The sequence below is a fragment of the Syngnathus typhle genome, linkage group LG1, assembly GCF_033458585.1.
Source record: "Syngnathus typhle isolate RoL2023-S1 ecotype Sweden linkage group LG1, RoL_Styp_1.0, whole genome shotgun sequence".
In the NCBI taxonomy this organism is placed as follows: domain Eukaryota; kingdom Metazoa; phylum Chordata; class Actinopteri; order Syngnathiformes; family Syngnathidae; genus Syngnathus; species Syngnathus typhle.
The window spans coordinates 26,914,613-26,939,941 of NC_083738.1; the positions used below are offsets into that span (position 1 = coordinate 26,914,613).

A 25,329-nucleotide genomic window follows, 5' to 3' on the forward strand; every position below is an offset into this window, starting at 1 on the left:
GACTTGACACCTCAGCCTGCGTCAGACGCTCACTTATGGATTCCAACTATTGACCGTTAGCGAGGACGAAGGCTGCGGGGAGCCTGATAAGACGGCGAGAACTCCGGCCGCGCTTTTAATCGACTCGACACTGTACGTCGGCCGAACGGCCTCACGCGGGGGGCGTTTTCGCTAACGTCAAGCAGAGGTCAAGTAAGCAAGGACGAACGTCAAGTGCTTTCGTATGTGCGCCAGCTTGGGGAAAATGGCGGCATACTTGGCCTATTGTAGCTGGTAGATGAGTCAAGGCTGTCTTGAGCTCTTCTGTGATTAATGTGGCGATATACGATCCGCAACCTTCGTAGCCGCCGCGCCTTCGAGGTCGAATGTCGGAATGGCGGATGGTTTTGTTCGCCGTCACACTTTCACGCAGCCGCTCGTTTGAAAACGTCAACGCGGCGGCCTTCGATTCCAAACTCCTTCCCAGTGGCAGGTTTTGGAAAGAAGAATTAAAAAAAAAAAAAAAAAGCGAAGCAGGGGGGGTTTGAGTAACGACAATCTCAGATGAATGTTATTAAAAATGAATGAGGGCATTACTTACTTTTTTCAATATCTGATTCAGAGTTAATGAGGGAAATTAGAGCGAAGAGGGAGGAAAGATTGATTGTACAACGGAACGGCAACTCTGACGTGACGCTCGGAGCCTTTGTTGCCATGGCGATCAGCGGGGCGGCAATTAGGAATGTGCAATCATGTTTGAATGCTGTATACATAAACGATGGTACCAATCTGGTTCTGGTGGCAGCCTCGGTGGTGATAAATCAATACTTGCTCCTGTTTTTGAAATTCTAATGTCTCCGTGTTGGATCTCAACTTTGATGTTGTTTTGGAATTTGCTTTATAATGCGCTGAGCTTCCGTAACTTCAATGGACGACCCAGTGGGGTCCATTGTGATCCGGTCGAGGTCCGTCCCATTGGCTTCCCGCCGCCGCTGGCTGCGATACGAGCTACCGCTCAGCCAGTCGCCATGGTGATACGGCGTTGGTGCCATCGCCTGGCATCGGCTCGCGTTTTATTCGGTCGGTGGGAGTGATGCAGCCAGTTCTGCAGGTGCCAATGTTTTGCTCACCAAACGAAAGCGAAACTTTTTGATTTTTGGACTTTTGTGAAGTGTTGAAATCACACGTGTCAAACACCTGCCTTTTATTCCCTTGGAATATTTCCATTTTGGAATTTGTCAACATCGTTCGCTCGAGCCAGCATGTTTGATTTGATTCAAAACACAGCTTTTTGGTGAGCTCTGTTGTTTTAAGCTAGTTCAATCAAACGATTCCGTTTTCAGTCCATGGCCGAGAACCAGTGGCACAGGACGTCTTCTGGGCTTCTAATTTGATGCAGAAGAGACAGCGGGAAAAAAAAAATGTTTTTCAATCATTGTGGCATCCTCTGGTAAACAACATGTCCTCAATTAGAGGTCTCGTTCCCTTTTTCACTCATTAGCCCGCGCTAGCAGCTGCTGCCATTTTTGATTCCATTCTTGGATGTATTTGCCTCTTTTTGAAAAGTGATGCGATGAACAGATGGAGACAGATTTCTGTATGAAACTGGAAATACAATTGGACTACTGTTTTTTTCCGTGTATAGTGCGCAAAATTTAACGAATTTATTGTCCTAAAATCTGGGGTGCGCATTATACATGGGTACAAACATTATTATTTTTTTAAATTTATTTTGATTTTTTTTTTTAGGAAACAAAACCAACAACAGGACTGACCGACAAAGTCGTGGAACAAAAAGACAGGGTGACATTACCAAAGACAGGAACAGAAAGCAAACCGTAACACATGCAATGATCCGACGGTGAGCGAGGGGCAGACAGGACTTAAATACAAAACACGTTACATCGATTGAGGTGACACAGGAAGAGAGGGGCGATGCGAACAGAAACTATGGCAACCTAGACACATAGCAAAACTGGGGACGAGACGTGACAAATGTCCCTCGAAATGAAACTTGAAATCACCAAGTTTTGGTTTCCAAGGGTGTTTTTATTTTATTACTCTCTCCCATACAAAGCCGCCTTTTTCACGTCCGCACGCCTCTTTCCCGTGCGCGCACGGAGCGCGGTGGTGCGTTTATGGGCAGTCGGAGAAATCAACGCCAACAAAAAAAATTACATCCAGCCTAGTTAAGACCATACCAAAGACTATAAAAATGGGACCCATTGCCTCCCTGCGTGTGTGACGATCATTGGGACTTAAAAAAAAATAAAAATAAAAATAAATTCATAAAACAAAATTCATAAAAATTGGGTGCGTATTATACATGGGTACAGGCTTTTTTCCAGCATCAGCATGCCATTTTTAGGGTGCGTATTATACATGGGGGCGCACTATACACGGAAAAAAACGGTATTTCTATTAATCAAGTGGCCACAAATGGCAAAATTGTTCGACGAGAGTATGTTAGTAAGTAAAACAAATGTTGAGGAACAGAGACGAGAACCTATGAGCCAACAAATGGGCTCGCTCGATGGACCCAAAAGGGGAACTAATTAGACTCCGATCACTCACATGCTGGTTCTCATTATGTGCGATGGTCTGGATTAGCCAGTGAAGACCCGGGACTATTTACTCCGAGTTCCAAAATCGGACGAAATTCTAAGATGGTGGCTAGAGTCGTTTGCTTGGCCTTCATACAAAAATATGGCCAAGCACATGCTGGCCTCCCCCGGTGGGATCTCTCACCATTTATTGTCTTTTCACATCTGTTTACCTCGCCTGTAGACTTGTTAATAATTCAACATAGTCTTAACCAAGGCCATTTCTCACCTCGAGTTTGCTTCATTAAACTCGATCGGAATGGCGAGCAGCCATTTTGGCGCTACGTTGCCGCCATCTTGAATCTGATTGGTGGAGAAGAGCGCCCCGAATGGCCTTGCCCCCGCCCGACCTCGTGATAACATTTGCGCGCCGAGATTCGATTCAATCTACATGTGGGTCTCCAACCGGCGCATACATGTGCATAAGATTTACGGCGCCCGTTATTTACGATGGCAAGCTCCTCCTGGAGGTCAACGCGAGCTGCGTCTTTGAAATGTAATTATGTGGCCGTTGGCAAAGCATTCGCATGTGAGCGAGGATTTACGGGTGACGCGGACCTAATGGATGTCAAGCGAGTGACATTCCATCCACTTCCCGGGCGGCTCAGAATAAACACCGCGAGCGGGTCGGGACTTTGGAGGTGATGAGTGAGCAGGACAAGGAGAGGGCAGCAAACGTGGGCGTGACCCTTCTGCTCACCATCTGACTCGGGGTTAATGTTGAACTCACCAAGGTTCACAGCAAGGAGCTTTGATTGGCGTGAAAAGTGAGTCCGCCTCGGCCGGCCGGCGGGCTCGTCTCCTTGACGAGCTTCAAGGTCATTTGGCTGATTCCGCCGACGGGATGAATGCGGTTGCGTTGGAATTTTTTCTTCTGGGTGTAATTAGCTGTGAAGAGAGATTAGGATTGTTTCATTTTGGTAATCTGGTCGAGGAGTCCCTGTCCTCACCGTCTGTGGTGGCAAAAAGGAGATAGTGGAGCAGAACCTGGGAATGTCCTATAATGCGGAGCTATAGCTTAACGCCCCAACCAGACAAATAACAATGCAAGCACCCCCCGTCCCTCCCCCCCATTACCTTCTCTGTCTATTATGGCAGGCCCTCCAAATAGGAAATCATTTTTCCCCCCTCCATTTGCGTTTTAATCAGGTCCTCAATTTCGCCCTTCCCGCCACGCATTCATTTCTGAAAGGCATTTCCTCTCAGAGCCACTTTAGGAGACGTCGTTTTAGATTGCAGACTTTGCGTAGATGCATGGTGTCATGATGTCAGTCATGTTTACTCTGTAAAGCCACCTGTCTCTCTGTATCTGTTTTTATCTTTATCTTTTATTTCTTCTCTCTCTCTATCTATCTATCTATCTATCTATCTATCTATCTATCTATCTATCTATCTATCTATCTATCTATCTATCTATCTATCTATCTATCTATCTATCTATCTATCTATCTATCTATCTATCTATCTATCTATCTATCTATCTATCTATCTATCTATCTAGCTATCTAGCTAGCTAGCTATCTAGCTATCTAGCTATCTAGCTAGCTAGCTAGCTAGCTAGCTAGCTAGCTATCATGGTTTCAAACTAGGGTTTCAAAGTAGGGTTTAAAGCTAAGGTTAGGGTTTCAAACTAGGGTTTCAAACCAGGCTTAGGGTTTTAAACTAGGGTTTCAAACTTGGGTTAGGGTTTCAAAGTAGGGCTTCATCCTAGAGTTAGGGTTTCAAAATAGGGGTTAAAGCTAGTGTTAAGGTCTCGAAATGGGGTTAGAGTTTCAAACTAGGGTTTAAAATTAGGATTTCATACTAGGATTAGAGTTTCAAATTAGGATTTCATTCTAGGGTCAGGGTTTCAACGTCTGGTTTAAAACTAGGGTTAGGTTTTCAAAGTAGGGTTTTAAACTAGGGTTAGAGTTTCAAACTAGCGTTTCAAACTACGGTTTGGGTTTCAATCTTCCTGAAGGGTGACACTTCTGATCTGTGTGTCTGTCTGTGTTGTCTACAGTTCATTTATTCCTGACAGCGACATTTGATAAGAATCAAAGGTTTACATCGGACTCCGTCGAAAATGCACGCACAACTTTTCTCATCATGACCAAAGTGATACGCTGCTGCCACCGCCGCAAAACGTGCAAATAACCCAAATCAGTTTTTCGCCGGTCGTCACCCATCATCTCCGCCGTGTCGCAATCCGCCGCGTTATGATTAGCTCAGGCAAATGATATGAAAGCACAACACAAGATGTTTGCCAGAGCTGCTTACCTGCCGTCACGTCCAACCTCTGCCACACTTCCTGAGATGTTTGTTGACCCCAGGCGAGCGATAGAGATGCAGCCGGTGTAATAAGCGATGATGAGCCGTGCCCATGTTTTTTTTTGCTTCCCGAATCTCGCCATGTGTGTGCGTGTGTGTGTGTGTGTGTGTGTGTGTGTGTGTGTGTGTGTGTATATAGCTGGCCTCCGGAGGCTGAATCATCTCTGCTGACAAATAATAAAAGAGAAGTGGGAGATTGTGAGCGTTGGCCCATAAATATTGAAGGGGTGGAGGATTATTACAGGCTTGAGCTTTATGATTGTAGCACTTTGAAGGGATGCCCTCATACATTTTTACCAATTTATACGTGCGGCTGATTTGGTTTATCCCTCTGTCGGGCCGGCGCCGCACGTGCGGGCCTCAAAGTGTGCACGATGCCGTCGATGGGAATTCCTGCAGGGCGCCGCTTTTTTTTTTTTTTTTTTTTATAATGATTGAATATCTTTCCGACCGCGCAATTTCTCGACACCGTTTGAGAATTATGAACTCAGACTATATCGGATTAGAAATTATTTTGCGGCGGGATACGGGACGTTTGTTTGGTAATATTATTTAGATGTGGAGAAGCTTTGGGATTTTTTTTTTTTATTCAGTTGCAAAGATTGATTATGATAATGAGCAGGTAAAATTCTTTAACTAGCTGTTTGTGTTTCTAGGCGATAATATAGCAAGTGTGAGGTTGTTTTGATTTTCGGTGAGGAATCCCAGCATGCCTCGCTCCGTCGTCTCAATTCCAACCTCTCGGGTGGCGCTAGGTATTTTCGTCGCATCCCATTGGTCGGACGATGAGGAAAAATGACTGTGACATTACTCATCGATTTGGCGTCTAATGCATCGGGCGACAAGACGCATTGATTTTTATTTTGGATGTCCCAGAGGACACAAAAGAAATGTCCGCCTTGCCCCACTTTGAAAAATGGATGGGGTGAAGTTTTCCCGTCGCCAAAGAGGTCGTGTTGTGTTTTCTGTGACGGCTTCAGTTGTTTGAGCCGGACGTGTTACTCTCGCCGAGCCTGAATTATTTATCCGATATTTGCCCAAGAAAATGTTTTCTGCTGGAGGAGTCCGGCCCCGTAAGGCAGAGGTCACTTCATGTTGCTGCTTTGTACGAACAAAAGGTTGTGGATTAGTAAGAGAAGGATGACGACAAAAGAAGTGTGCTCAGCGTGTCTCCCCAGGTCACTTCCTTCTGCCCCCCTTCACAGTCCACGCTGTCATGACCACTGATGTCACGTGTCACTCAAGCTCGTTCCAAGTGATGCGTGCCCGGGCATGAAAGTCATTAACCGGCACGAAGGGTGACCGTTGGTTCGGGTTGTTTCACAAGTCCCCTGCAGAATAGGAAAACGTGCACGTGGGTGTGGAATCGGACTAATAGTATGTAAATGGAGGTGGTGTGTGTTTGTGTGTTTGTGTGTGTTTGAGTGTGTGAGTGTTTGAGTGTGTGTTTGTGAGTGTGTTTGCGTGTGTCTCTGTAGTGAGTGTCTGTGTGTGAGTGTGTGTGTACGTGTGTACGTGTCTACGTGTGTACGTGTGTACGAGTGTGTGAGTGTGTGAGTGTGTGAGTGTGTGAGTGTGTGAGTGTGTGAGTGTGTGAGTGTGTGAGTGTGTGAGTGTGTGAGTGTGTGAGTGTGTGAGTGTGTGAGTGTGTGAATGTGTGAGTGAGTGTGTGAGTGTGTGAGTGTGTGAGTGTGTGAGTGTGTGAGTGTGTGAGTGTGTGAGTGTGTGAATGAGTGAGTGAGTGAGTCGGATTAATAGTATGTAAATGGAGGTGGTGTGTGTTTGTGTGTTTGTGTGTGTTTGAGTGTGTGTTTGAGTGTGTGTGTGTTTGTGAGTGTGTTTGCGTGTGTCTCTGTAGTGAGTGTTTGTGTGTGAGTGTGTGTGTATCTGTGTACGTGTGAGTGAGTGAGTGAGTGAGTGAGTGAGTGAGTGAGTGAGTGAGTGAGTGAGTGAGTGAGTGAGTGAGTGAGTGAGTGAGTCGGATTAATAGTATGTAAATGGAGGTGGTGTGTGTTTGTGTGTTTGTGTGTGTTTGAGTGTGTGTGTGTTTGAGTGTGTGTGTGTTTGTGAGTGTGTTTGCGTGTGTCTCTGTAGTGAGTGTTTGTGTGTGAGTGTGTGTACCTGTGTACGTGTGAGTGAGTGAGTGAGTGAGTGAGTGAGTGAGTGAGTGTGTGTGTGTGTGAGTGAGTGTGTGTGTGAGTGAGTGAGTGTATGTGTGAGTGAGTGTGTGTGTGAGTGAGTGAGTGAGTGAGTGAGTGAGTGAGTGAGTGAGTGAGTGAGTGAGTGAGTGAGTGAGTGAGTGAGTGAGTGAGTGAGTGAGTGAGTGAGTGAGTGAGCGTGTTTTAAAAACTGTGATCCTGGAATATGTGGGAGGATAGGAATCAAAAACCCAAATGCAGAACAGCCTGATGAGGATGCATCTCATCTGGCGGCGTTGATGAAGAAAAGACAGAGATACATTGACGAAGGGAGGCGGGGGGGGGGGGGGCGGGGACGAGGGGGGGAAAGAGAGGACTTGTCCCCACAATTACTGCGGCTGCCAGAACGAGGCTAATCAAATGGCGCTTGGCATGGCCGGCCTGTTCTTCACGCAGCTGCTGTGGGAGGGAGAGAATGAGCTGTGACAGGAGGGGGAAAGTGGGCCGCCGAGAAAAGGTAGCGCCGCGATGGCGTGCAGAGGTGCGGGCGGCAAACTTGGAGGGGAGGATTACATGCCAAGGGGGGAGCACCAAGGATGCTGCGAATGGACACTGAAGATAGCAAATGGCCTTCAAATGGGAGCTGACTTTAGGTGCACCTTTTGTGGAGGAATTGGGAAAAACATATCAATGATGATCAACACATCCAGGGATCGGTAGTGAACCGATGCTGGCCTCGATTCAATGTGGAGGGACCCCGTGAGACAGCTGCTTTATACGAATAAAAAAAAGAAAAGAATCTCAACTAAAACTTCCTTGCCAGTAGTTGGTGCTACATCGCGGCCGTTTGACACATTGATGAATCATCGTGTGCTCCAGAGAACAATTTGAATTTTTGATCAGTTAACTGCACAATTTTCTGTAATTAATCACAATCGTTTGTCTGTGAAGCTTGCCACAGATATTTAAGTAACATTTTGGAATTCATCGTAAAAAAAACATCAAATAGAATGAAAAGTGTCGGTTCAATTCGATGCAACAAAATATTTTCAATCAAAAATGTTCTCGGTAAAAAAATAAAAATAAAATATATATAAAACATGTATTTAAATATATAAAATATATATAAATGTGTTTTTATATATATATCTTTTTTTAATTTATATGAATATATATAATCTATATATACAACCTATATATAATCAAAAATTCTCAGTAAAATAAATATATATAAAATATATAAAAAATATATAACATATATATATAAATGTGTTTATATATATTTTTTCTAATTTATATAAATATATATAATCTATATATACAATCTATATATAATCGATTTATTTGTGTGTGGCGATAATATTTTCCGGTTTTTTTTCGACGGAGTCACGAGAGGGAGCTCTAATTGAATCAGATCACAACACGGAAGGGGTTCAAAGCAAATCCAGTCAATGTTCATTTCTGTTACTCTTTAATTGTGCTTGTCGGGGGATGCTTGGGATCAATTGTGTGTGTAGTGAGGTGGAGACTCTCCCTTGTCAAATATTCATGTTGAGGGATGTCGAAAAGTGATGGAAATGCCTCTTGAGGGAATTGTGAGGCTCGGCGTTGGGATGAGAGGAAGCGAGCGGTGATGGAAGGTTAGCATACTTTGCTCTCTTCTTCAGCCCAGCTTTGTTGCAGGCAATGGCTGACACTGTGACATTGTCTCCTCCTCCTCCTCCGCCATCCTACGAGCTGCCATGTGTCATCTCCAGATGCAAGCAACGATTTTTTTTCCCATCACGACATACTACCGTCAGTGCCAATGACCTAAAATGGGATCTTTCGATTATTGTTGTCGTGGCAGCCGCTTCTGTAAAATTCAAACGCGGAATGTGCCATTCATTCTGGAGTGAGTAATGATTTTGTAATTGACTGCGAGTTCTGCATCAAGCTGGTCCGTTTGAATTTTTTATTATTTTTTTTAAATCAGTCATAGTTTTGACTTATACTCAGGAGCGACTTATATACATATATATGGTTTTTTTTTCACTTTTTTGGGCATTTTATGGCCGGTGCGACTTATACTCTGGTGCGACTTATAGTCCGAAAATTACGGTAGCTAAATTGCATTATAACCGTTTTTAGCTGTTCCCCCCCTTGTGGGACAAAATAAAGTAATATCTTATCGTCTTATTGGACGAGCTGTTTGTTTACATTCAAACTTTAGCTTGCAGCTGAAAGTGAGAACTTGGAATTCAATAGCGGAGAGCCAGAGTATTGTCAATTTCAGCCCGTTTGATTGTGAGACTGTGTGAGTCCCTCCTCAACCGCACAACACACACACACACAGAGTCTCTCGCAGAGCCTGATGTCATATCAATCTCACGAGCCTAAGCAGGCTGTTCAGTGAGATGTGAAATTGAAACGTAGCCTTGGTTATTAGACAAACAGTGCACCGGCACAACTGCTGCTTCTCTTGTCAATAACCCCCGAGAGTAAGCAACTAACAGCTCATTTGTCCGATCACGCCAGCCGGTTATCGCCGCATTGTGCGCGTGTGTATGTTTGTGTCGGGGGGTGTTGCAATGAACCTCAACGTACCAGAACCCAAAACAGTGTGAAGATTTTATGTGGCGACGAGTTACGTACGCTTACAAAATGAAATCAAATTGTTGAATTGTACATTTCAAAACATAACTGTTTTAAAATGTATATATATTTTATTTTTATTTTTTTATTTTATTTATTATTTTTATTATTTTATTTTAAAACAGTTATGATTGATATATAGCATAACTGTTTTAAAATGTATATATATATATATATATATATATATATATATATATATATATATATATATATATATATATATATATATATATATATATATATATATATATATATATATATATATATATATATATATATATATATATATATTTCAATCATAACTGTTTTAAAATGTACAATTCAACAATTTGATATATATATATATGTGTGTATGTATTTATGTATGTATGTGTATATATATACCGTAATTTTCGGACTATAAGTCGCACCGGAGTATAAGTCGCACCAGCCATAAAATGCCCAAAAAGGGAAAAAAAACATATATATGTATATAAGTCGCTCCTGAGTATAAGTTGCCCACCCCCACCCAAACTATGAAAAAAAACGCAACTTATAGTCCGAAAATTACGGTGTATGTGTATATGTATGTATATATGTGTTTTGAATTAATTGATTAATTTATTTCCCGGCTCCTTTTGCATCCGTAAAATATTGTTCAAACCATAGCACAGATGTGCTTGTGTAATATTTTGAGCATGATTTTCACAGGCAGGCAAACAACCCAAAAAGAATGGTAACCTCTACAATGAGTATTAAACAAAGGGCTCCACGCTACTACTCATTGTGTTATTTTTGCTTTAATTTTCTCCTCTGCATCCTCAGATCTGTCACTGTGCTGCTTTTTTTTTTTTTTTGTATTGTTGTATTTATTAATTGTTTTTAAATCAGTCTTCATTAAGATTCCTCGTACATTCGCATTAGGCTGTGTGTGTAACTGAAATGAAATGTCTGTTGTTGAAAAGGTTTGTCAAATGGTTGCGTTTCATTTTCTTTTTTTTTTATTTATAAACACCGCTGAGCATATTTGACAAGACACCTTTCTTTACATAACACTATTCTTCCATATGTTACCTACGCCATCACACTTATCTGCCAAAACTTGTGAAAAAAAAACGAAAGATAAGATTAGTCAAATAGATTTTTTTTTTTTTTTTTTTTAATCGTCGACATTGGAAATAGCCAATCCGCCAATCTCGCTACTCGCAAAGACCTTCAAATGCTGTCAATCAACAGATGGAATCATAATGTAACCTGCAGCAACATTAAAAGGTGGAGGAGGGAAAATAAAAAATAAAATAAAAAACGGAATCCAATCAAGAGTACTCAAGGGCTCTTGAAACACATCCACCACCGCACTTAGTCACGGCTTTGTCAGTTGACTTCAGTTTTAGCAATTAAGTCGGGCGCCTGATCGGAAGCCTCCGCCTCTGCCTCTACTGTACCTCGTCAAAAAAGATTCATCAATCACATGAAGACTTTATTCGGAGCCGACAAAAGCTTTGGATGACCTTAATCGTAGGTGAACTTGGATTTGAAAGGATTCGCACTTTTTCGTAAGTTTTGTCCTTCGGTGATTTATATTTACTGTTAAGAAAGGATGCTAGCAAATCGGGGGAGCGGATCATGCGCAAGTCGAGAGAGGGGAAAACAATAAAGTTAACAAAATTAACTAAATGCAGACATAAGGTGTGAAGAGAAGGTCGAATTTTACATTAACCAATAATTATTGTTCTATGTCCTAGCTTTTAACAGTTTAATAATACAAAGGCAAATGTCACAAAAACGGTAATTGGCAATTTGATGCATCTTCCTTAATTATTGTAAAGTATCGGCGTTGGTATCGGCGATACCAAAATAATCAGTATAACACAACACTACCACAAAACTCCGTCATGTGAAATATGTGCGGCTGGGTTTTGCGATAACACAAAAAGCTTTCGATGCTTTTTCTAAATAAACATTGACGGACATCTTCGCAAAAGCGGGTCTCGCACTGGGTTCTAATCAAGCTAAGACGTGTTGCACATTCACCGGTGTAACTTTGGAAGACCTTGACACCACATTGTCAATACCCGCGGATCACAACAGACGAGCCGACTTCCGCCAGCTTCCACCGGCTTCTGCGTATTTGCACGGGTCACTGATCAAAGGTTCGCTACGTGGGCGGCCATTTTGTCCTTCGCTCTATCTTGGCTCTTTGAAAGTGAAGTGGCCCTTGACAAACTTAGCGAGGCGGGCGGGATCCTCATCTGCGACAGGCGCTGCTTTCTTGGCCTTACTGTCCAGTGCGTGTTGTCGTGTAAAAAGATGTTACACAAAGTCACATCTAGAGTGGACATTTACAAGAAAGGATCAAGACCCAATGTTTACATTTATACTCGCTTTAGCGACAAATAAGCTAGCAGAAGCGCTTGTCGCTAGGCTTTGAATCTCTGGAGCTGAATTTTCTTTTTCTGGTTGTCATGGTAGTATCTCCAACGTAGGTTCCATGAAGCCATTGTGTGCAGGCAATCATCTCCTCGCCACCTCCTTAAACGGACTTGCCATGTCCCAAAGGCGCCGCAATCAGACAGCGCACAGTAAATGAATAATAAAGAGGCTATTATGCGTAGCTCCATTTCAAATGGACAGTTTCCTCCATGTCGCCGAGGCTTACTGTGAGCTTAATTGAGACCTCGGTGGCACTTTAGCCTCCGTCTCTCGTGCGGGTCCTGACTTCCATCAAGCTATCACGTTAAGTCTCCACGTCAACGCGCAATGTATATAAAGACACCTAAGAGGGTGGTGGTAATTGTTGGCGCTAATTAAATTTAGCTAAAGCTGAAGTGACATCTCCTCGCCGCTGTTAGCAAACAATAGCCGATGGAGACGTAACCTCCCCGGCGTTCGGAATGGCCATGGTCTCCTTTTCGTCTTATCTAGTTTAATAAAGAGGCGCAAATGTGCAATCAGCTCACGAAGGCAAATGGCACGCCGCTAACCGCTAACATACTTAGCTCGTCTATGATTGTAAATGGCTGCTTTTCCACTGCCAACATCGCCACAAGGCTTCCCTCAAGGGGGTTTTGCTTTTTATTTGTTTCAGGCACCCCCCTCCCCGCCCCGCACCCTCCCTCCTTCCCATCCACCGTTCCATCCATCTCTTTCCGTTCCTCCTCTCGTGGCTCTTTTCTCCGTCAATTCACACTTGACTAGCGTAGCTCAAAATGTCAATTTAGAGAAACAACGGGACTTTAAAGAAGCTGCTTCTTCTTCTCAGCCGTGGTAAAAGCTAAAATGTTTGCGTGTCGGGCTTGCCCTCCAGGCAACGATGACGTTGTCTCATCACAGGTTGTGAATGCGAGCAGCTACGACATCCGGCATAGCTGCTTGCGGCAACACCTTCAAGAGGTGTTTGTCAGATGAGATTTTGCCAGAATGGATCTTAAACCCATACGGGTGTTCGGGACGAACCGGATTTGGTAGTCCGCCATCTCAAACTGTCTGGGTTGAGTGCTCAGACGTTCCTCAAGGAAGCTCATCGTCTATTCACCCCATTTTGTTTCTTGCCGTAATGCAAATCAATTCATCTCAAAGTGTTTGAAACGCGCTGATTTATCATTCGGAAGACATTTTTAACACGAGCTGCATCGTGGCAGTCGATCAGCGCAGCTAATTGGTTTCATCTGGAGATATTCGATCGGAGTCGGTTATGGAGACTCCCAGAGAACAGCGAATCATCTGTAAGACGTTTTGAAGGCTAATGTTGGACGATGACTTTGATTTTCTTCAGATTTCTGGGTTTTATTCTTCTTGGAGGTGTTTTGAATGTCTTGCCTTCTTGTCCTCCCCCCCAGGAAAGGAAGAGTCGGTAGCAACCTTCAAGGGCAACGAGTTCTTCTGCTACGACCTGTCGCTTACGCCGATCCAGAGCAGCACGGACGAGATCACGCTGTCCTTCCGCACGCTGCAGCGCAACGGCCTCATGCTCCACACGGGCAAGTCGGCCGACTACGTCAACCTGTCGCTGAAGAGCGGCGCCGTCTGGCTGGTCATCAACCTGGGCTCCGGGGCCTTCGAGGCCCTGGTGGAGCCCGTCAACGGCAAGTTCAACGACAACGGCTGGCACGACGTACGCGTCACCCGCAACCTGCGCCAGGTAAACACGCAATCCCTCCGGAAATTCTGTCGCTTTCGGATCGCTGGCTTCCGACTGCGCTTGGAATGGAAAATTCCGTCTGTCTGCCGCCGACGATTATCTCTGCTTGTCTGATCTGTCACTATGAGTTACATTATTGTGCAAGGTTGACTATATTGTTCTCTTTGCCAAACTAACAACAGTTCTTAGATTCGAGGCTCTTGATCACTTCAGGGCGCTGATTGGAATGTCTTCTTAGAACGTGATTGGAGTACCAAGAATTTCGAGACTTTGGGTCAATATTTTTTGCTTTGTCTTGCAGAGCGCCACAGTCGCCGATCCATTTGTATACAATATTAAAATTTTAGAGGAGGATTCCAAGTAAAATTTTAAATGCAGCTTAATATTCTCCTTCTGTTTTTATACAAAACATTCCACTTTTTTTCCTGTATTCCAATCACGTAAGCAATTCTAATTCATTCGAGCGAGGAGAGCTGTCAGCCAGCGTAGCACTTTAGACGTCTTTTTCAAACTTCTACCAAATGACAGAGATTGCTTGAGAGCATTCACCAGCTTTTGTGGCCTTCAGGCGTGTGTGTAGCAAGTAGCTTACACACCCAATAGCTGCTGAGCTCATCACTTGGCCGAGCGCGGCCGTGAGACGCGATCAATTTCACTTACGCTCGCCGTGCTTACTAGCTCACATTTTGGAGGCTAATTGTAATTGGAACGAATGGCTTGTCAAAGCTAATAATGGCCGGCGCGGGCGGCTCCGAATGCCAAAACAGGCCCACTCGCACGGGCGTATTAAAAAAAACAAACACAGTGAAGTTGCGGCAAACTCGATGAAGTATCCGCGCTGGACTCGAGACCGGTTACGGGCGAAACGTGCAGCGCCGATGTTGGATCAGCGTAGCGAGACGACTCCGATGGCTTTAGCGAGCCGGAACGATCTTGAAATTCCACAATCCACCACTAGATTGCGGCACAGTATTTTGTCAATAAAACAGGACGATTGTTGAAAACTCTAATCCTGCTTTTTACGCCGACGGAATTGTGCATAGGTCTGATTATTGATGTACATTGTGAGCTGAATGTGTTTGTATTTTTAAAATGCCTAGGGAATATTTAAAAAGACGATCTTCCTGGAACATAAATTTCATTTCAAACCGCGAGGGAGGGGGCGAGCCGGAACTAACAAACTGGATCGGCCAACGTGTGCAAATAATTTCTAGCAGATGGCCCAGGCGCCCTTTGACCCTAACTCGTCTCCACGTGCATGTTTTAATCTGCTTTACATATTTCTGTATGTCGCTCGTGTCATCCAATGATGAAAAAAAATGCCCGCGTAGCGCTTAATTCTCGTCCGAAATGTCATCAGCCGCCTTTTGCTCTGTTTTTGTAATAATTATTTTGCATAAGCACGATGTAGCTGTCAGCAAAATACGCAATTAGGTGACTCTCTCAGCAGGGAGGGGCAACAAATGAAGGTCTGCCAGACGACCACGGGGTCAGAGCGCCGCCTAGTGGCGGCCGGGTGAAGCGCAAGTGAAGTGATGATGCCGGGGGGTTGTTCTTCCACACCAAAAGCCCCAAACAGGAAAATGGGAAAGGCAATTTTGGCTTGAGGACGCGTGGTTTGCTTTTCTGACGAGAAGCGGAGAGAACAAGAGACGGTTTTAGTGGCGGGATGTGAGACGAAAGCAAAAGGAGGAAACGGGAGCCAACAGTTTGTTCCTCATCTAAGCGAAACACAACAGAGGCGACTTGTAATCCCCCGATGTGACTTTACAAGCCGGAGATTCAACATCCAAGTGACAGAACTGGGCCAGTCGCTTTTTAGCCAGCGTCTGAGCAGACAGGCGGCTGAACTCACTGTAGGGCTCGTCGTCTTTCCCGCCTTCTCGCCATCGACGCCTTTGCGTGACGTTTCCGCTCGCATTTTGCACACGTGTGATCGGATAACGAATTCTTTGCAGCGTAAAAAACACATCTCGTCGTTGATGAAGGAAATCACTACCAAACGATAATCGCTGCCATTGCATTTGGATTTCAAGTCTACACACCCCTCTTCAAACGTGTGTTGAAATAAAAAAAAAATCCAATGTTAATGTGGCCTATAAGCAGTGCAACTCAATTAAAAATGATAAACAACTGAGATAACGTAGTTGCATAAGTGTGCACACCCTCTTAAAATGGCAGCTGCTCAGAAATAATCACAATTTAACTCATGTTAAATAGGAGTCAGCACCCAAAATAAAGCTCAGATGTTCTAGTAGACTTTTTCTGAACTTTTGAAGTTTTTTTTTTCTGTTCAGAACTTCCCATCGCTATTCTTTACCGTTTGTATGCTGTTCATTCGGTAACGAGCAGTGTCGTTTGCGCCATTATACGGTTTGACCTTCACCAGACCACAAGAATTCCAATTTCCCAAACACATTCAGGAAAATTTGTCTAATTGAGTTCCCTTTAATGGTGGAAAACATTCAGGGGTGTGTAGACTTTTTATAGCCAATGTGTGTTTTGATGATCTTTCCCTATAGGGTACCTGGGAATGCTGTCAACGTGCTAACTCTCCTACAGTGGCTTTTTTCTTTTTTAGGAGGTCTGCAAATAACGCCTTTATTTTAATCGTTGATCGTCATATTACCGATTGGATTGATTATTAAATGATTGTCCCTCACATCAAGGATCCACTTAGAAATTACTATTTAAAAAAAAAAAAAGTCATGATATAGCGGTGCGTAGTCCCAACACACACACACACACAAACACACACACATACAGCACAATTTTGCTAACTCTTGTCTTTTTTTTACTAACAACAAAATCTAAATTTGTTCCAGTTTGATTCTGTTCATTGGTGCTTTGGTTTGGCCTCTCCCCAGTTATGATTTCCACAAACTAACACTGCGCCATCCACGGAATGTCAACCATTCTACTTAACCTGCAACGTGACTACTAACAAAATGTGTGCTCCTTGTTTCCCTTTTTTCCTTTGTTTTTCTAGATTTACGCTAGTTGTAGCTTAGTGGTTCAACTGCTTTCTTTATTTCTTGATTTGGATATTAATTACCACGTTAGCCAACTCGATACACTCTTTTTTTTTTTTTTTAAACAGTACTGTAGTGTAGTTTTTTTGAGAGAAGATGGCTTTTCTTCCACTTTTTGGGGGGGGCGGGGCTTAAAGTGTGTTCTCCTGAGTTTACGGTTGGTTATTTTTTTCACCCCTTTCCCCCCCTTCCCTGTTTTCTCCCGTAGCACGCAGGCATCGGACACGCTATGGTAAACAAACTGCATTATATGGTAGTTATCATTCTAACTGTCTTCTAGTTTGGTTTTTCCTTCCGTTTTTTTTTTTTTCCTGTTTCTCTTCTGTTTGCTTTTCAACGTTTCAATCCGCCATCAGGTAGCTGCCAAACTCTGCCTCCTTTATATTTTGAAACATGTTTTTGTTTATTGCCATCCAGTACTGCCCTACCTTTGAAAAGACGCATCAAAAGAGGTCTACAAAAAAATGTATATAATTAGTTTTTTTTTTTTTTTATAAATCTCCCTCCTCCCCTTTGGTTCTTTACTTTCCCAACTATCCCTCTGAAGAAATAAGGAATTATAGACCAGTATATTGCAATTGAGCTTTAGAAAAGTGTTTTGTTTTGGGGTTCTTTTTTTCCTTTTGAGTTCCCCCCCACCCCTCCCGATTTGTTTCTCCAAGAGAAACCCCCGAGACGTGAGCGCACGCAGCAGACTTGTAAAGCGGCTAAACAAACATCCTGTGATGGCGCCTCCAGTGAATGTCAGCATAGCACAAATATTCACTCACGTTGATATATTCATTCGGAAAAAAAAAAAAATCAACGATTGCAGTGATTTCCAAACGCTGTGTCACGGCAAGCCATCCATTTGCCGCCAGAAAAATTCTATTGGTCTGAAAATTATTCACCACTCCTAATGGCTGTATGCCAGTAATGCATATTATATATTTATATATTTACTTACTTACTTAATGTTTTTATTTTTATTTATTTTTTTATTCATTTTCTTTACTTACTTACCTTGCGCTTTCACCTTTCTCCGTGTGATGTGAGGACACTTCCAACAACGAGGCCCTCTAAAGCAGACGTGACGGATTATTTATTTATTTATTTACTTACTTACTTACTTACTTTTTTTATTCCTTTACTTACTTACTTACCTTGCTCTTTCACCTTTCTCCGTGTGATGTGAGGACACTTCCAATAACGAGGCACTCTAAAGCAGACGTGATAGATGGTAGATGGATAGATGGATAGATGGATAGATGGATGGATAGATGGATAGATAGATGGATAGATGGATGGATAGATAGATAGATAGATAGATAGATAGATAGATAGATAGATAGATAGATAGATAGATAGATAGATAGATAGATAGATAGATAGATAGATAGATAGATAGATAGATAGATAGATAGATAGATAGATAGATAGATAGATAGATAGATAGATAGATAGATAGATAGATAGATAGATAGATAGTTTCACTGGGGCTGCCATCAGTGCATTTTTGGTGTCTTGAGCTGCAAAATCTGGACTGTGTGCGAACGAACGAACAAGCGAGCGAGTCATCATTAATACTAACACTAACATGCACTTCTGCATGACTCCGCCCTTTTCTCAAAAGACCAGATTACATTGAGCATATATGTTAATGTATATATCCTGGCTAACATATATACATGCATATATCAATTCTTCTAATATAATCAATACGGCCACACGACACGTTAGCCGCAACCTTCCCCCCCTCTGTGCTGTTTTTTTTTTTTAATCTTTTTGTTTGGTTCCGTTTGAAATTAACCAACTAAAAGCAACAATGACCTCACACATGGAAATAAAAGGAGCGGGGGGGCTATGAGCTGGGGGAGGTAGGACTGACCCCTCCCCACTTTGCAATGTGTTGCATAAGTGCAATTGTCATGTTCTTTCATTAGTAAAAGATAATTTGGCGTGGTGAAATAGACGGTGATGTTCTTTCGCTCCTGTCCCTTCTCCCCCCCCCCCCCGCCTTCTTTAAAAAAAAAAAAAAATAGTTGAGTTCATCCATGACATTGTTCCCATCCTGTATTGGTGGTTGCATGCGTCTCCGTGTGGTGCACATCCTCAAGAATGCTTCCTGCCACCCGTGTGCTCTCCGGTGCCATCTTTCTGCATATTTCCATGTTAAGTGCACGGCTTGTGCATCTCCTTTTCAATGGATTCTTTTACGACACGTTTATGATGAAAATCAAACACCTCCAGTCCAAAACATGGCTTTGGTTTGAGCGAAGAATCCGTTACCCATTTTATCGACTAATTCATAACAGTTGTAACCAACCCCCCCCCAACCAACCAAAAAAAAAAAATCTAACGTACGTTGTTGCAAGTGTACTAACAGCCATTTTTGTGTCTGACTTGCCCTTACTGACCACAATACTAACCGATTGCAAACAAACCCTAACCCGCCCCCTCCCCTTTGGTCCTTTACTAACACACATGTGGAGCTGACACACACATACACCACAAAATTATTATCTGCCAGACATCTATTGAATGAATCTCCACTCTCGCTCGCTCTTGGATTCTGAGTCTTTGTTTAATAATTGCTGATGACGTTTGTATGACTACAAGCTTCTTTGCAGATGTGCTCCCAGCAAAGGTAAGTTTGTTTTTTTACTTATTCCAATTTGAAGGGTTATGATTCAAAAAGAAAAAGTTGGGTCAAATAAAAAACCCATAAAACATCAAATTGTATTTATTATGTAATTCATTCTTTCTTTCTTTCTTTCTTTCGTTCTTTCTTTCTTTCTTTCTTTCTTTCTTTCTTTCTTTCTTTCTTTCTTTCTTTCTTTCTTTCTTTCTTTCTTTCTTTCTTTCTTTCTTTCTTTCTTTCTTTCTTTCTTTCTTTCTTTAGTTAGTTAGTTAGTTAGTTAGTTAGTTAGTTAGTTAGTTAGTTAGTTAGTTAGTTAGTTAGTTAGTTAGTTAGTTAGTTAGTTAGTTAGTTAGTTAGTTAGTTAGTTAGTTAGTTAGTTAGTTAGTTAGTTATTTAGTTATTTATTCAGTTATTTATTCAGTTATTTATTTTAATTATTCAATTTAACAATTTCATTTAATTATTTTAGTATTTATTTAATTATTTCGTTGTATTATTTCATTTAATTATTTATTTTAATTGTTTGATTTTAATGATTTCATTTTAATTATATATTATATTTGTTTATGGGCTATTCATTTGACCCAACTTTTTGGGTAAGCCAAACCTTGTTCTTTCATGCATTGATTACAAATGTAGTTTGCCCACTGGCTCCCCCTGCAGGTGTGGAGTTTCAACCATTATTTTCGGGCTTTACTGAAACGTGCTTGTATTTATTGTTTTGAAAAACAATGTGTTGTAACTCCTTACCCTCGTTGACATAATGACAAGCGGCAATGTTTTTGCACCTTTTCGTTGACTTTTTTTTTTTGCTTGAATGTATTTCTCATGAGGAGGCCTTCATAGGTGTCTGGCAGTTTATCAATCAGCGACTCAACCACAAACAAAACAGCTCAAATTTTCACCGCAGGCTTCAGAAAGCCATGTAGGAGGTCGGGAAAAAAAAAAAAAAATATATATATATATATATGCAAGTCGCCGGGGGAGCAACAGCAGACATAAAAATGAGTTGCTCTGTTTCGAATGGAAGTACAGCAGCAACAACAAGCGAGAAATGTGACCTTCAGCTGGGTGGGAAGGACCTGTAGAGTGCAGAAAACAAAACAACAGTCATCGTACATGGCGAACAAGTTGTCGGGCAAACTGAATCATGTAAGCAGTGTTGGAGAAAGCAACCTGCCTTTTTTTTTTTTTTGCTATGTCAGCATTAAAAATTGCAAGCCGCACTATGCAACCGTGCGCGAAAGAAACTATAAATATAAAATAAACAAGCTCGTTGAGCAAGCGTAATACAGAGACGCTGCACTCTAAAGGGAAACACCCTTTTTCCAAAACAAGCATGGACCGGCACAAACCAGCCACTCAACTGTTCGTCCCCACATATATGTCTTCATGACTCTAAATCCTCTCCTGTCTATTCCATACCCCCCCCCCCCCCCCCTCCTGCTTCTTCATCTGTTCTGCTGCCATACCTGTTGCCAGGTAACCATCTCGGTGGACGGCATCCTGACCACCACCGGTTACACGCAGGAGGACTACACCATGCTCGGCTCGGACGACTTCTTCTACATCGGCGGGAGCCCCAACACCGCCGACCTTCCGGGCTCGCCCGTCAGTAACAACTTCATGGGCTGCCTAAAAGATGTGAGTCCCCGCCGCAAGAATCTAAAGAACTTACACTTCAATCGAGACCCCCCAAAAAAAGATCTGCTTGAACTCATCTTCCCCTGGTGTTAGAGCGCCTCGTTGTCTGCCGCGAGTGTGCGCTTGTTGCAATTCATTTAAAAGAGTGCCGCCGGAATATGCAAACTCACCGAGAAGAATCTAAAGTATTTTTCCCCCTTTCAAGATTTTACATCTGTGTTTAACAAGCTATCAAGAGGCACAATCACAGTTGAAAGTAATACGCCCTTGTAAAGGTAATGACTTGTGTAGCGGCACGGCAACATGCCGCCGCCGCCGCTGCCGCCGCCTTTTCTCATAAAGCCGCGCTGATTGAATAAGTAATTACTTTTGCCATCGCTTTTAATGGACGCCGTCGTAATCGCCCTCGCTAACTTCATTACGCTTGCGGAAGAGGCCGTTTTTAGCATTTGGCTTGCGTGTCGGCGGGCTCCTCCCCTAGGGGGCGCTGGAGGATTTAGCCGAAGCAATGTCGGAGGCTATTAAAGACGATCGGTCGTTGAATTTGAAATGAGCAAGTCAAATAAAAGGTTGGGATTGGAACTATATTTTGGACTCAAGTGGTGAAATTAGGGTTAGGACCAATACCAGGTATCGATATCGTGAAGGCTGCCGATACCAGGCGCTGATACCATCGTTGTGAGAGAAAGAAAGCAAGAAAGATATTTTTATTTGTTGTTTGGGATGTACGCATGCAAATTTTGAGCGGTATCGGTACTCAGAATCGGCAAACCCAATTCAAAGTGGTGTCTAAAAATTTGTAGTAGAGACACAGACCTTGTTTTTTTTCCAGGCGGCTATCCTGGCTCAACGTCTAGTCAAGCTCTAACAAACACATCACTGTGTGTGGATTGAGGAAGAGGTGTGTGTGGGGGGGGGGCGGGGGGCAGTCCGTGTGTTTCAGCTGGTCTTATCGCCGATGCCGGCCCGCGGCGAGGCTTTCATGCAACCGCCGTGGTCAAACGCCTTTGACACGCTTGGGCGGCGCCCCGCGGGCTGCAGAGGTCCCACGGAAAAAGAGGGCGCTGAACGCCTTTCATGTGTGTGCGCGTGTGTGCGCGGCGCACAAAAAGCGTGAACTCATAATGTGTGTTTGTGCGTGTGACTTTGAGAGTGTGAAGATAAGCGGCGCTCAGGGTCAGTGTTCAAGGTTCTGATCGGTCTCCTATGCCGTGGAAAAGATGGATACACTACACTGTGTGTGTGTGTTTTCTTTTTTTCATTTCGCTCTCTTTTTCAGCACCATCTGCCGCAGTCACCGCCCGAGACTGTGACCTTGCTATCTCTCATTTCTCCCCTTTTTTTTTTTTTTTTTTTGCTACCTTGTTCCACCTCTCCATCACTCATCTTTTGCCTTTTCTCTTGGCCACTTTAGTGTAATTAAGTCTAAGCGCTGCCGTCACCGCGCCGGTTTTGCCATCCCGGTTGTGGCCTAAATTAAAAATTGATTTCTTTGACTGATTCCTCACAGTGGATGAATTCGCTCACCTCCCCGACTGCCTCCACCCCGCCCTGACGTTCGACTTCATATTGACGTTCTGGCGACAGGCTCCTTCCACTTTTTTTTGAAATGAATGTGTGTGTGTGTGCTAACATCTTTTTAGGGTCACGTTCACCTCGGCCCTCTACATCCCGTCATTCCTCAGTCTTTCATGTTTTCCACTTGTTGGACACTTTATTAGGTACCCCAAAAATCCACGTAAGAGTTTTGTTAGAAACGGAATAATAAAAGTGCATTTTTATATTGAATTCAGTTAGTTTGAATTTAAATGTAAAATAATGTTAAAATTGATCGAACTTAATTCTATTTAATTCTGTTAGTTTAAATTGAAATAATTTTCAAATTTATGAAATTTAAGTAATTGTATTTAATTCCGTTAGTTTAAATTCAAATAATTGCATTTAATTCCGTTTGTTTAAATAAAAATTCAAAGTAATTTTAAAATCCGCAAAATTGAAATAATTATATTTAATTCCCTTAGTTTAAATTTAAAATAATTTCAAAATTTATGAAATTTAAATTATTATATTATTTCCTTGAGTTTAAATTCACTTTTTCATTATTGTTTCCGCTTTTTTTCTAATGTCTGTGTTAGTTTTAGTTTATGCCGTATTTGTCGAGAGCAAGATTTTTAAGAAAAAAAACACTTTTTTAATATTGTCAACATCAGAGTTGTGGCAGCTGGGGAAAACGCAGATGCAGTGATGTCTTAGCCCATCGTGTGTGTGTGTGTGTGTGTGCATGTGTGTGTTGCGTCTGTGAAGCATCTCAAGAGGAAAACCCACACGTGGCACAAACGTGCGAAAGCCGCCTCGCGTCGTTACCTGGAGGACAGCCGGCACTGTCTCCAAGCCGTTGACTAAATATAAGAAAACAAGACGAAGCGGGGATAATTTCCTTTGCCCGTGGCTCCGACTCCACGATGAATGCAAAGACACAATTTGAGTGGGAACAATGGAGCCACCTTTCATCAAAGGCTGCCTGCGTCGAGGCCTCAAGCAACGTTTGGAGAACGTCGCCGAGAAGCCGATTACGCGCCGACGTTCCTGTTAGCTGTTTCCTTTCTTCCCCTCGCCTCCGTGCGCTTATTGTCATCGTTATTGACCGGGCCCTTGGAGCTACGCCGGCGTCCCGAGTGGGAAGGTGGGAAGTCGTCCGAAGCGTGAAGGGCGTTTGCTGCAAATCATTTTGGCAACGTCGAGCAAATTGTGGAATTTTTAACCTTGTCCCGTCGAATCGTCACAAGGTCAAAGACGGCTGCCGTTTTGAGGAAGTACTAATCTGACCTGTAGTCCGGTTAGTTACTTTTAAATTCAAGTACCGTATTTTCCGGCCTATAAGGCGCACCGGACTATAAGGCGCACCTTCAATGAATGGCCAATTTTAAAACTTTATCCTTATATAAGGCGCACCGGACTATAAGGCGCACCATTAATGCATCATGTCAGATTTTTAATCCAAATCAAATCATTCTCCATTTTATCTTTTTTATTTCAACTTCAGACGGAACAAATTACTTTATAATCATAAAATAATGATCCATAGTCTTTTTGAGTCATGATTCATAGTCTTCAGCAGGCCACTTATGATTGATTTCATGACACAATACTTCGGGCCAGTTTGAATTTAGGAATTTGGTCCATATATAAGGCGCACCGGACTATAAGGCGCACTGTTGGTTTTTGAGAAAATTTTAGGTTTTTAGGTGCGCCTTATAGGGCGGAAAATACAGTAATTGTTTTTTTTCCGCTCTCTTCCTCAAGGTGGTGTACAAGAATAACGACTTTAAGCTGGAGCTCTCCCGCTTGGCTATCCAGCGCGACCCTAAAATCACCCTGAACGGCGACCTGGTCTTCCGCTGCGAAGACGTGGCCGCCCTGGACCCGGTCACCTTTGACAACCCCGAGTCTTTCATCTCCTTGCCCAAGTGGAACACCAAAAAGACGGGGTCGGTGTCCTTCGACTTCCGCACGACCGAGCCCAGCGGCTTGCTGCTCTTCAGCCACGGCCGACCTCAAGGGCCCAAAGAGCAGAAGCCCGGCAGGGAGCTAAAGACCGATTACTTTGCCTTGGAGCTGCTGGACGGCTATTTGTACTTACTGATCGACATGGGCTCGGGCAAAACTAAGCTGAAGGCCAGCAACAAGAAGGTCAACGACGGGGAATGGTGTCACGTGGACTTCCAGAGAGAAGGCAGGAAAGGTAACGAGCAACGTTTCCAATTTTTGAATGGGATTTTTGGGGGGGGGGTGATTAAAAATGTCTTGTTTTTTAATTTATTTTAAATAATTACCGTTTTTTACCATGTATAATGCGCAAAATTTCACTAATTTATTGTCCTAAAATCTGGGGTGCGCATTATACATGGGTACAATTTTTTTTTTTTTAATCCGGATATGATACGGAACCGCCATTACAGATGCGCTTTCTTCTCTGCTGTTCACTTCAAACACAATGCTCTGGTATCAGACGCTTGCTCGATCACCTGCTCGTTTGCTATCACAATGTATCCTACACGAATCCGAAACATTTCTTCGCTATCGAGTTTGCTAGCGCATGCGCAGTGATACTGACCGGCAGAATAACATCTGGTTGTTCCCAAAGATGATCTTTTTTCTGAAATAATTTTACGTTTACCGACTTAAGTAGGAGTCAAAATGGGTACAGGTTTTTTTCCAGCATCAACATGCCATTTTTAGGGTGCGTATT

At 42.9% G+C, this 25,329-nt stretch overlaps 1 protein-coding gene across 1 annotated transcript in view; it reads left to right on the top strand.

Annotated features, from left to right (window-relative positions):
- LOC133162526 (neurexin-1-like) overlaps positions 1 to 25,329 on the top strand; it is a 266,581-nt gene that overhangs the window by 119,547 nt on the left and 121,705 nt on the right. The window contains exons 8-10 of the mRNA XM_061291765.1: positions 13,483 to 13,784; positions 20,919 to 21,080; positions 24,384 to 24,822. Of these exons, the coding sequence (XP_061147749.1) occupies positions 13,483 to 13,784; positions 20,919 to 21,080; positions 24,384 to 24,822 (903 nt within the window). The remainder of the gene's footprint in view (positions 1 to 13,482; positions 13,785 to 20,918; positions 21,081 to 24,383; positions 24,823 to 25,329) is intronic.